The sequence below is a fragment of the Eschrichtius robustus genome, chromosome 2 (genome assembly GCF_028021215.1).
Source record: "Eschrichtius robustus isolate mEscRob2 chromosome 2, mEscRob2.pri, whole genome shotgun sequence".
Lineage (NCBI taxonomy): Eukaryota > Metazoa > Chordata > Mammalia > Artiodactyla > Eschrichtiidae > Eschrichtius > Eschrichtius robustus.
Genome location: NC_090825.1, coordinates 58,788,544 through 58,802,222, shown reverse-complemented (window position 1 = coordinate 58,802,222; position 13,679 = coordinate 58,788,544). Strand labels below are relative to the sequence as shown.

The 13,679-nt window shown below is 36.2% G+C and overlaps 1 protein-coding gene across 1 annotated transcript in view; it reads left to right on the top strand.

The window, feature by feature from the left end:
- The window catches only part of ANKRD31 (ankyrin repeat domain 31), a 138,880-nt gene that overhangs the window by 93,114 nt on the left and 32,087 nt on the right, over nucleotides 1-13,679 (top strand). The window contains exons 21-22 of the mRNA XM_068533441.1: nucleotides 10,168-10,264; nucleotides 12,627-13,626. Coding sequence (XP_068389542.1) covers nucleotides 10,168-10,264; nucleotides 12,627-13,626 — 1,097 coding nt within the window. The remainder of the gene's footprint in view (nucleotides 1-10,167; nucleotides 10,265-12,626; nucleotides 13,627-13,679) is intronic.

The following is a 13,679-nucleotide window of genomic DNA, read 5'->3' as shown; positions in this document are numbered from 1 at the left end:
TTATAATAATTACTAAGCCATAAGCCAAATTATTATTTGTCCTGAGTAGGATTTATTTGAAGACTTGTTTGTTTACTTCTTTTATCCTGCATGAAACTTCCCATATTCTGCTCATAAGATAAAAGTACCCTTTGAGATAAAATCAGACACCTTGGGAAGATCCTTGATTTATAACCTTTTTTCTTTTTTTTTTGTCATTAATTTACTAAAACATATCTAAATTTTAGAGTTGAAACTCACAAAATTTCAAACATTTAAGGCATTACCAGAAATTATTAGATGTGTGAGAAATAATGTATTAGATAGTATTAATTAAACAATGGATGGTCTGTATTTAAGTTTTTCTCCCATATGCTACTTTATTATTTTTTAAATTTTTATTTCATATTGGAGTATAGTTGATTAACAATGTTGTGTTAGTTTCAGATGTACATATAGCAAAGTGATTCAGTTATACATATACACATATCTGTTCTTTTTCAAGTTCCTTTTCCATTTAGGTTATTACAGAATATTGAGCAGAGTTCCCTGTGCTATACAGTAGGTCCTTGTTGGTTATCTGTTTTAAATATAGCAGTGTGTATATGTCAATCCCAAACTCCCAGTGTATCCCTCTCTCCCACCCTCTCCCACTGGTAACCATAAGTTTGTTCTCTAAGTCTGTGAGTCTTTTTCTGTATTGTAAATAAGTTCATTTGTATCATTTTTTTTAGATTCCACATATAAGCGATATCATATGATATTTGTCTTTGTCTAACTTACTTCACTTAGTATGATAATCTCCAGGTCCATCCACGTTGCTGCAAATGGCGGCATTATTTCATTCTTTTTAATGGCTGAGTAATATTCCATTGTATATATGTACCACATCTTCTTTATCATTCATCTGTCGGACATTTAGGTTGCTGCCATGTCTTGGCTATTGTACACAGCACTGCAGTGAATATTGGGTTGCATGTATCCCTTTGAACCATGGTTTTCTCCGGATATATGCCCAGGAGTGGGATTGCTGGATCATATGGTAGCTCTATTTTTAGTTTTTTAAGGAACCTCAGTACTGTTCTCCTTAGTGGCTGCACCAATTTACATTCCCACCAACAGTGTAGGAGGGTTCTCTTTTCTCCATACCCTCTCCAGCATTTATTGTTTGTACACTTTCTGGGGATGGCCATTCTGACTGGTGTGAGGTGATGTCTCATTGTAGATGTGATTTGCATTTCTCTAATAATTAGCAATATTGACCATCTCTTTTCATGTGCCTCTTGGCCATCGGTATATATCCTTTGGAGAAATGTTCTTTTTATTTAGTTATTCTGCCCATTTTTTGATTGGGTTATTTTTTGATATAGAGCCTCATGAGCTGTTTGTAAAGTTTGAAGATTAATCCCTTTTCGGTCACATCGTTTGCAAGTATTTTCTCCCATTCTGTGAGTTTTTGTTTTGTTTATGGTTTCCTTTGCTGTGCAGAAGCTTTTGAATTTAATTAGGTCCCATTTGTTTATTTTTGTTTTTATTTCCATTACTCTAGGAGATGGATCTAAAAAGATAATGCTGCGATTTATATCAAAGAGTGTTCTGCCTGTGTTTTCCTCTAAGAATTTTATAGTATCGAGTCTTACATTTAGGTCCTTAATCCATTTTGAGTTATTTTATCTTTATGGTGTTAAAGAATGTTCTAATTTCATTTTTTTGCATGTAGCTGTCCAGTTTTCCCAGAACCATTTATTGAAGAGACTGTCTTTTCTCCACTGTATAGTCTTGCCTCCTTTGTCTTAGATTAATTGACCATAGGAGTGTGGGTTTATTTCTGGGCTTTCTGTCTTTTTCCATTGATCTATATTTCTGTTTTTGTACCAGTACCATACTGTTTTGATGACCGTAGCTTTGTAGTATAGTCTGAAGCCAGGGAGCCTGATTCCTCCAGCTCCATTTTTCTTTCTCAAGGTCACTTTGACTATTCGGGGTCTTTTGTGTCTCCATTGTTCTAGTTCTGTGAAAAATGCCATTGGTAATTTGATAGGTATTTCATTGAATCTGTAGATTGCCTTGGGTTGTATAGTCATTTTGACAAGCCTGATTCTTCCAATCCAAGAACATGGTATATCTTTCCATCTGTTTGTGTCATATTTGATTTCTTTCATCAGCGTCTTACAGTTTTCAGAATACAGGTCTTTTGCCTCCTTAGGTAGGTTTATTCCTAGGTATTTTATTCTTTTTGATGTGATGGTAAATGGGATTGTTTCTTTAATTTCTCTTTCTGATCTTTCATTGTTAGTGTATAGAAATGTTGTATAGTATCATGTCATCTGCAGACGGTGACAGTTTTACTTCTTCTTTTCCAATTTGGATTCCTTTTCTTTCTTTTTCTTCTTTGATTGCTGTGGCTAGGACTTCCAATACTATGTTGAATAAAAGTGGTGAGAGTGGACATCCTTGTCTTGTTCCTGATCTAAGAGGAAATGCTTTCAGCTTTTTTCTTTTTTTTTTTTTTTTTGAGTATGATGCTAGCTGTAGATTTGTCATATATGGCCTTTATTATGTTGAGGAATGTTCCCTCTCTGCCCACTTTCTGGAGAGTTTTTATCATAAATGGGTGTTGAATTTTGTCCAGTTTTTCTGCATCTGCTGAGATGATCATATGGTTTTTATTCTTCAATTTGTTGATGTGGTGTTGTATCACACTGATTGATTTGTGGTTATTTTAAAATCCTTGCATCCCTGGGATAAGTCCCACTTGATCATGGTGTATGATCCTTTTAATGTATTGTTGGATTCAATTTGCTAGTATTTTGTTGAGGATTTTTGCATCTATGTTCATCAGTGATATTGGCCAGTAATTTTCTTTCTTTTTGTGGTATCTTTGTCTGGTTTTGGTATCAGGGCGATAGTGTCCTCACAGAATGAGTTTGGGAGTGTTCATTCCTCTGCAATTTTTTGGAATAGTTTCAGAAGGGTGGGTGTTAACTCTTCTCTAAATGTTTGATAGAATTTGCCTGTGAAGCCATCTGGTCCTGGACTTTTGTTTGTTGGGAGCTTTTAAATCACAATTTCAATTTCAGTACTTGTGATTGGTCTGTTCGTATTTTCTCTTTCTTCCTGGTTCAGTCTTGGGAGATTGTACCTTTCTAAGAATTTGTCCATTTCTTCTAGGTTGTCCATTTAATTGGCATATAGTTTATTGTAGTAGTCTTTTGTGATCCTTTGTATCTCTGGGGTGTCCATTGTAACTTCTCCTTTTATATTTCTAATTTTATTGATTTGAGTCCTCTCCCTTTTTTTCTTGATCAGTCCAGCTAAAGGTTTATCAGTTTTGTTTATCTTTTTAAAGAACTTTTTAGTTTCATTGATCTTTTCTATTGTTTTCTTCATCTCTATTTCATTTATTTCTGCTCAGATCTTTATGATTTCTTTCCTTCTACTAACTTTGAGTTTTGTTTGTTCTTCTTTCCCTAGTTGCTTTAGGTGTAAGCTTAGGTTGTTTATTTGAGATTTTTCTTGTTTCCTGAGGTAAGATTGTATTGCTATAAACTTCCCTCTTAGAACTGTTTTTGCTGTGTCCCATAGGTTTTGGATCATCGTGCTTTTGTTTTCATTTGTCTCTAGGTATTTTTTTATTTCCTCTTTGATTTCTTTAGTGATCCACTGGTTGTTTAGTAGTGTATTGTTTAGCTTCCACATGTTCGTGTTTTTTACAGTTTTTTTCTTGTAGTTGATTTCTAATCTCATAGTGTTGTGGTCAGAAAAGTTGCTTGATAGGATTCCATTTTTTTAAGTTTACGAAGGCTCACTTTGTGGCCCAGCATGTGATCAGTCCTGGAGAATGTTCCATGTGCACTTGAGAAGAATGCGTATTCTGCTGCTTTTGGATGGAATGCTCCATAATATCAATTAAGTACATCTGGTCTAATGTGTCATCTAAGGCCTGTGTTTTCTTACTGATTTTCTTTCTGGATGATCTGTTCATTGATGAAAGTGGAGTGTTAAAGTCCCCCACTATTATTGTGTTATTGTCAGTTGCTCCTTTTATGGCTGTTAGTATTTGCCTTATATATTAAGGTGCTCCTATGTTGGGTACATATATATTTACAATTGTTATATCTTCTTCTTGGATTGATCCCTTGATCATTATGTAGTGTCCTTTTTTGCCTCTTGTGACGGTCTTTATTTTAAAGTCTATTTTGTCTGATATGAGTATTGCTACTCCAGCTTTCGTTTGATTTCCGTTTGCATGGAATACCTTTTTTCATCCCCTCACTTTCAGTCTGTATGTCCCTAGATCTGAAGTGGGTCTCTTGTAGACAGCATATATATGGTTCTTGTTTTTGTATCCATTCAGCCAGTTTATGTCTTTTGGTTGGGCCATTTAATCCGTTTTCATTTAAGATAATTATCAACATGTATGTTCCTATTGCCATTTTGTTAATTGTTTCGGATTTGGTTTTCTAGGTCTTTTTTCCTCCCTTACTCTTTTGTTCTCTTCTCTTGTGATTTGATGATTAACTTTAGTGTTGTGTTTGGATTCCTTTTTCTTTTGTGTGTGTGTATCTATTGTAGATTTTTGGTTTGCGGTTACCATGAGGTTTTGATATAGCAGTCTATATATATACAAGATTGTTTTAAATGCTGTTTTTTTTTATTTCAAATGCATTTCCAGTATCCTGAATTTGTACTCTCCTCTTCTCACGATTGCTGGTTTTGATATCATATTTGCATGTGGATGATTTCCTACCTTTACTATATGTTTGCCTTTACTGGTGAGCTTTTCCATTCATCATTTTCTCATTTCTAGTTGTGGCCTTTTCTTTTCCACCTAGAGAAGTTCCTTCAGTATTTGTTGCAAAGCTGGTCTGATGGTGCTGAATTCTCTTAGCTTTTGCTTCTCTGTAAAGCTTTTGATTTCTCTGTCGAATCTGAATGAGAGCCTTGCTGGATAGAGTATTCTTGGTTGTAGGTTCTTTCCTTTTATCACTTTAAGTATATTGTGCCACTCCCTTCTGGCCTGCAGGGTTTCTGCTGAGAAAGCAGCTGATAACCTTATGGGAATTCCCTTGTATGTTATTTGTTGTTTTTCTCTTGTAGCTTTTAATATTTTGTCTTTGTTTTTAATTTTTGTCAGTTTGACTACTATGTGTCTCAGTATGTTTCTCCTTGGGTTTATCCTGCCTGGGACTATCTGTGCTTCCTGGACTTGGGTGACTATTTCCTTTCCCAGGTTAGGGAAGTTTTCAGCTGTTATCTCTTTAAATATTTTCTCAGGTCCTTTCTCTCTCTTCTCCTTCTGAGACCCCTGTAATGTGAATGTTGGTGCATTTAGTGTTGTCCCAGAGGTCTGTTAGGCTGTCCTCATTTCCTTTCATTCTTTTTTCTTTATTCTGTTCTGCAGCAGTGATTTCTACCATCTGGCTTCCAGCTCACTTATCCGTTCTTCTGCCTCAGTTATTCTGCTATTGATTCCTTCTAGTGTATTTTTTATTTCAGTTATTGTACTTTTCATCTCTGTTTGTTCTTTAATTCTTCTAGGTCTTTGTTAAACATTTCTTGTATCTTCTCAATCTGTGCCTACATTATTTTTTCAAGGTCTTGGATCATCTTTACTATCATTACTCTGAATTCTTTTTCAGATGGATTGCCCATTTCCACTTCACTTAGTTGTCCTTCTGGTGTTTTATCTTGTTCCTTCATCTGGGACATATTCCTTTGCTATCTCATTTTGTCTAACTTTCTGAGATTGCTGTTTCCATTCTGCAGACTGCAGGGTTATAGTTCTTTTTGCTTCTGCTGTCTGCCCCCCCAGTGGATGAGGCTGTATAAGAGGCTTGTGTAGGCTTCCTGGTGGGAAGGACTGGTTCCTGCCCACTGGTGGGTGGAGCTGGGTGTTGTCCCTCTGGTGGGCGGGCCATGTCAAGGGTGTGTTTAGCCAGCAGCTGTGTGCTCAGGAAGACTTTAAGTAGCCTGTCTGCTGGTGGGTAGAGCTGTGTTCCTGCCCTGTTGGTTGTTTGGCCCAAGGTGTCCCAGCACTGGAGCCCACAGGCTGTTGGGTGGGGCCAGGTCTTGGTGAGAAAATGGCGCCCTCCAGGAGGGCTCACGCCAATGAGTACTACCCAGAACTACTGCCACCAGTGTCTTTGTCCCTGCAGTGAGGCACAGCCACCCCCCACCTCTGCAGGAGACCCTCCAATACTAGCAGGTAGGTCTGGCCCAGGCTCTCATGAAGTCATTGCTTTTTCCCCTGGGTCCTAGTGCACATGAGACCTTGTGTGCACCCTCCAAGAGTGGAGTTTCTGTTTCCTGCAGTGCTGTGGAATTCCTGCGATCAAACCCTGCTGGCCTTCAAAGCCAGATTCTCTGGGGCCTCCTCCTCCCATTGCCAAACCCCCAGGCTGGGGAGCCTGACGTGGGGTTCAGAACTTTCACTCCTGTGGGAGAACTTCTGTGGTATAATTATTTTACAGTTTGTGGGTTGCCCACCTGGCAGGTATGGGATTTGATTTTATCACGATTGCACCCCTCCTACTGTCTCATTGTGGTTTCTTTGTCTTTGGATGTAGGATATCTTTTTTGGTAGGTGTGCTAGATGTGCTGTTTTTACATTCTTTTTTGTCATAGTCATCATTCTTAGTAGTTACATAGTAAATGTTCAATAAATGTTCCACGGTTTACTTAATTTTCCCCTTTTTGTTGAGCATTTAGATTTTTGTAATTTTTTGCTATTACACTACAACACATAGTTTTTTCTGGATTTAGGATTATCTTCTTCGGAAAAATTAACATAATTGAAATTATTGGGTCAAAAATATATAAACATTTTAAAGTCTGTTGGTTCATATTGATAAATTGATTTCCTAAAGTATTACATAATAATTTGTACTTCCGCCAACACACATTCGTGTTTGTTTGCCTTTACACTGCTAATAGCATCAGTATTTTCATTTTAAATAATTTTACGGAAAAAAAAAATTTTACAGTTTAATAAAAAATATGCATCGTATTTTCATCTGCCTTATTGATTTTATTAGTGGTACTTTTTCACTAGTTTTATTTTCTGTTTCGTAAACTGACTGTTCCTGTTTGTTAATAAATTGGAGCCATTTTATATAATCAAGTTATTGACCCCTTTTCTGCCATAACTGCTGCAAATACTTTTTTCACCTCTTAACTGTCTTTTTATTCATAACACGTTAGTGTGGGCTTAAATACAGAAATTCTCAAATTCTGTATAGTAGAATGTATCAGCCTCTTTGCTGTTTCTTTTAATGCTTCTAAGTTTAGAAACTTTCCTCCCCTCCCCACCCCCAGGCTTTGTAACTTAATTTTATTCTGTTATAACCATGATTCTGTTATCACCATGATTATTCTAATCATGATCCCTATTTTTGGTTTCATTGCCCCTTTAGGGGAGGAGAGGTAAGGCAGTAGGACTCTAGAGTTCTTGGCTGGTGATCAAGTCCTGACTGTGGTTGGCGCCATCACTCTTTTACAGTTGTTTAAAACTAAGTTTCTTCAAAACAAAATTTCTGAGGCTGTTCTGAAACTTCTACATAGCTCCCATAATGTGACAGTGCACATTTTTCTTTCCCTGGGCCCTCTCAGTCTCCTCTCAGCTTCTTTTTTTTCCTGGTGGTCCACCTTACACAGATTGTCACCCTCAGGTACAAACCCTCATAAGCAGGACCACAGGGCAGTCTACACACTGTCTTCAAGATCCTGGCTTCTTGGACCCACTGTTAGAAGGAAGGACAATTAATTCCTAGCACAGTAGCAACTTTCTCCTTGCCATGCTGTGGAAGCTCCCTGCTTTTCAGGGTCTCAACCTCTAGATGTTCAAGGTCAAAGAGGAAGTCAGATATGAGTCCATTGTCACCTCAATAGAAAGTCATTACACTCTTAATAGTCCTTTGAGAAACTACCCCTTTAGGCTTGAGGTAAAGGGGAGAAACGCCCTCACCTTTCACTTTTGCTGCTCAGCATAGAGAATCCCACCCAGTTAAGCTACAGCTCTCTAAAGAAACAGCTTTACAAAGTCACCACCTCCATATTCTGACACCTTTTGTATCTTTGATCCAGTTGAGGGATCCAAGAGTAATGAATTTTTTTGGTACATTTCTTTGTAAATTTTTCTTATTGATGTTTTATATACACTTTGATGTCAAATATTTTTAGTGCCTCAACTGAATTGAGGCAGAAAAAAATGTTCATTTTAAACATTTTATATGTTTTTTTTCCTAAGCATCTTAACTCTGTAATTCAACTGAAATTTCTCTGCCACATACGGTATAAGGATAGAATAGGGCTTTCCCCCATATTACTACCCCATTTGCCTACTCTTATTTGTTGAATAATTCCTCTCATCTTCATTGTTTACAATGCCTTATTATCACATATTAAAATCTTACACATATTAGGGCAATTTCTAGGTTTTCTCTAAGATACCATTGATTAATTTTGTCTCTTTGATAAATAAGTATATAGTATCAAGTTACATGTAAAACATCTTTATATCCATTCTTATAGAAATATATAGACTCTTTTAGGTTACTATGATAATGTTATTTTTACCAGTGGTTTAAAATTCAGTTAGAAAACCCAAATGTAACAGGAGACATAGATAATGTAAATGTTTTTTATTAAAGTGTCAAATCTGCTAAAAATTTATATATAAATTCTTAATTATCATACGAGTTTCTCCCCTTTGTTAGCATATGCATCACATCGTGAAACTAATCTTTTGCCATAATAATAGGGAGATAGAAACTAGTCTGGGAACAGACTCTATACTTATCAAATCATTTGTCTGATTTGCAGAGGGAGGTTCTAGAGCAAATTCCAACTATGAACTTCATGTCATTTTTCACCACTGATTTTGTCTAGTTAAATTATCTAGAAAAATATGCGTTGGTCTAAAAAAATTAGGAAAAAGCTTAAGAAACAAAGCCAAAAATGAAATGAATAGCAAGTAGGCTTAAAATAAATAAAATGTATTCATCTAAGCAAAATTTCCTATTTGGGAATCTGGGTTTGGACATAACTGACATTTACATGTAAATCCTTTGACTCTGTGATGGGGGAGGTCATGATGCCTTGGGAAGCAATGGAAGAAAGTAGGAAAAATTTAATTATTATAAAAGTAATTTTATATAGATCAATAAGTGACTGTAGATATCATATAGCCCTATCTAAGTGCTAAGTGTAAAGAACAAAACCTGACAGTGTGGGACTTCCCTGGTGGTGCAGTGGTTAAGAATCCTCCTGCCAATGCAGGGGACACGGGTTCGAGCCCTGGTCCATGGAGATCTCACATGCCACAGAGCAACTAAGCCCATGCGCCACGACTGCTGAGCCTGTGCTCTAGAGCCCACGAGCCACAACTACTGAGCCTACGTGCCACAACTACTGAAGCCTGCATGCCTAGAGCCCGTGCTCTGCAACAAGAGAAGCCACCGCAATGAGAAGCCTGTATACTGCAAGGAAGAGTAGCCCCCACTCGCCACAACTAGAGGAAGCCCATGTGCAGCAATGAAGACCCAAAGCAGCCAAAAATAAATAAAATAAAAAATAAATTAATAAAAAAAAGAACTGATAGTGTGACTCTTATTTTTAAGTACATATAATATATATAGTACAAATATAGTATAGAACAATATATTATATAAATATATTTTAAAGTTTACACACACACACACCAAAGTATTAACAGCAATCTGTTTCATGGAGTGAAATATTGAGGAGAAGGAGTGGTTGAATGGGATAGTCTTTGACTTCTCTTCTCTGTAAACATTCATATTATTTGCATATTTTCTTTACATTGACAATGTATTCCTTTTGTATTTTAAAAAGTAAATAATTTTAACAGACAAAATATTTATCTTCCTATTTATTTTCCTTCACTACCCTCATTTCACAGGTAAGGAAGCTGACCAGAGAGGTCAGTGACTTGTCCAGGTTCACAAAGCTTAGTCAGTGGGGTAGCAGGATTAGAATTCAGTCTGGCCTGCTTCTTCTTAATACCATGTTCTTACTTATACACTTCAGGGTACTTCCATAGAGTGACATAATTCCTAGGGAAATAATGGCTTTTTAATTAACAGTAAGGCTAAGTCCTGTGTGACCAAATTTAACATTTGTTATCTCTCAATTAACTGACTTTTTATTTTATTACCATGTTTCTAGAACAATACATTGATAAGATGTTAGAGATAAAGGAGGTTATGGACAACGTGCTTGCCAAACAGAAGGCAGAAAGGGATGATTTAGCTAAAAAATACAGGTGAGTGAAAAAAAAAATAGGAATGCTTTAGAGTTTTCAGAATTTATCTATTTTTATCTACAATAGGCCTAGAATTTCTTAAGATTACAAGTGTTGCTTAGGACCAGAAAAGGACTTTATGAGGTCATCTAATCTTTTACCTCCATGAGGAATTATACTTCCTAGAAAGATGTTTTTCTACTTTATTACTTGAAATGTTCAGAAAAGGACATTTTACTATCTTAAAAAGTTGTCTACAGCCATGAATTTTATGAAAGCCTTTCTGGTCATGAATCCCGTAAGTAAATTTCTTTCCTTAGTAAACTCACATTTTTTACATTAAAATTTTTTCTTTTATGCTATCACAAATGTTCTTCTAAGCAGTTTAATCATGTATATTTTGTGGTTTTGTGTACTTCTAAACTCTCAGGGTCCTTAAAGAGTTTTATCCTGATTATATTGATTACTTACCTCTTATCATCCTTTTTTTTTAGAAATTTGTTATATATTTTTTCTTGTTTTGAGCATTATTTTTTTTAGTTTTTCTATTTTTTTTCTTTTTTCTTGCAATGAGAACTTTTAAGGTCTACTCTCTTAGCAACTTTCAAATATGTAATACAGTATTATAAACTATAGTCACCATGCTATATATTACACTCCCATGCCTTATTTATTTCATAACTGGAAATTTATCTTTTGATTACCTTCACCCATTTCACCCACCTGCCACCTCCACCTCCACCAACCACCAATCTGTTCTCTGTATCTATGCCTTTTTTGTTTTTGCTTTAGCTTCCAAATATCAGTGATATCATACAGTATTTGCCTTTCTCTGTCTGACTTTTTTCACTTAGCATTGCGCTCTCAAGATCCATCCATGTTGTCACAAATGGCAGGATTTTTTTTTATGGCTGAATAATATTCCTTTATATATGTGTGTCTTCATACTAATGTTGCTATTAGCCTTAAAATCTTGTAATCTAAAGAGCATTTGTATTTTCTGTCTGAACTCTTTGTTTCACATAGTTTTAAATGTGATATTAATTTCTTCTTTCTTCTCCTCTATCTATCCAGCTTCTTGCATTTTATACTACCAGTTATTTGCTAATCTGATTTCTTCTTGATGCTTCTTCCACTTATATCTACTACTTGCTTTGACATCCAGTCGGTTGGAGTTCAGTACCAACAACTCTAAACTGTGTTAGGAGAGACAAGTACCTATACTATTGCTTTCTCTTAAAACAGCTGCTCTAAAAAGATGGTCCCTGAGGGTCCCTGAGACTATTTCAAGGGGTCTAAGAAGTCAAAACCATTTTTATAATAACATTAAGATGTTATTTGCCCACTTTTGCTCTCATTTTCTCATAAGTGTACAGTGGAATTTTCTAGAGGCCACATGGCGTGTGATGATATCGTCACTCTAATAGCTAATGGAATGTGCACTTGTGTAGTCTTGTGTTTTAAAATTTTCTGTCTTATTTTCTAAAACAGTAAATATTGATACATATAACTCAAACAAAAGCTCTTTGCGTTCCTCAGTAATTTTTAAGAGTATAAAAAAGTCCTGAAACCAAAAAGTTTGAGAGCTACTGGAAACAAAGTGTCCAATATCCTGAAGATCAGTGTGGAATAGGTGAGTATAACCAAAAGACAGGTGTGGATGAGCCAGTTTCCTTCCATTCAGTCTTCAAGCCCCTGAGAGACTTGGTTTAAGGAGGGCACACAGGATAATGCTTATCTGGGTAGTCACTTCAAAGTACCTCACTACAGATTCAAAGTACAATTATTGGGTTGGCCAAAAAGTTCATTCGGATTTTTCCGTAACATCTTGCGGAAAAACCCAAATGAGCTTTTTGGCCAACCCAATACAATAAGTACTTGATGAATTGACATTTCTCAGGTCTAGCTTACTTATAATTATTCACAAAACAATCTCAGTCCTCCATAAGTAAGGGAATTTGGGTGGAACTTACTCCCAAATTTTCCTTCTTGATACACCATTTCACTGTAAACAGGTAAGCGAATTCCAAACTTAAAGAATGGTGTTGCTCCTTGGCCATCAATTTATACCTTCCAACTAAAGGACTACTAGGTATCTAGATAAGCAACCCAAGTTTTGTTTCTCTTTTAGGGCAGATTCACAACTGATAAGTAATGATGTGAATATAAATGTGGATAACCACACTGTCACCTCCTAAAAAAGGCAAACTTATTTACCTCAAGTAAAGCAACAGTTTTCTCTCAAAGAATATACATTGCAAAGATAGACTCTTGTGTACTTTGAGCTGATTAAATTGACACAAAGTATAAAATCTAAATGATTGCTAAAAAAAAAGTTTTCTACTGTTTTTGTATTTTCTCCTCTTTCTGTTTCTTCCTACAGGGTGTCCATAGAGTCATTTAAGCATGGAGTCCTGAGAGAGCAACTAGCTAACTTGGCCACAAGGCAGAAGAGCCTTTTACTTGTAGCAAAAAAACAGAAAAAAATAAGCCAGAAAATTCAGAACTATAAGAATGTTAGATCTTTGTCTGGTCTTCGTTTCAAGAAGCTGCCATTGAGCTCAGAAATCTCTAATGAAAAGGACAGCCAGGAGTTTACCAGTCTGGAAAATTCAGTACAGCCCCAGTCAGGTTCATTTTCTCCTGTCAGCCTTGTTTGTGGAACCGTGCAGGAAACACAGTTGTCTTGGGAAATTTGGCATGACAACCAAAATACCAACACTTGTCTAAATTCAAAGACAGTGAGAAGGGAAGAATTTTCTGGAAATGAACTGAATTCTAAACAAAGTGTCAGTGACTGTACCTTAGATAGAGTATCAAAATCCAGACTTTCAGATGGCACTAAGAAGATTAAATTACAATCCCAACCTATTTCTTTTATTGCTCAAGCAGAATATTCACAAAAAGAAAATGATCTTACAGATACTACAGCCAAAGGGCATGAGTCCTTTAGTCCTTCAGCAGTAACTGGCACATTAAAGATTTCAGAAACCGCAAGTGTATTTGCCCACAATGATGCCAGTCCATCAACTGTTATTTGTGATCAGGCTCTTTCCAATTGTGATCCCAAAAAAGGAAACAGGAAAACAGCTTCCCAGCAACCACATAGGGGGACATCAGAATCCCTGGTACATCAAGGGATTGATGTCTTTGGCAGTAATACGGGGCATCAGGTGAAACCTTGTCTTAAAAAATCAGCTCTTGCTGTTCCACATGCAAATGATAGTCAGAGCTCCTCCTCCTCTGGGTCTGGCCATCAACATACTATAAAAAATCCTTCAAAATACAGCACAACTCCTAAAAAGAAATGTATGCAGATAAAGGATCTGATATTGCTAGGAAGAATTAATCCGGGAAATAATATTCTGGAATTCAAAACACAGGTATCCTTTTGTTTTCTCTAAAATTATGTAAATTTTACAAGTAAGTGAGTAAA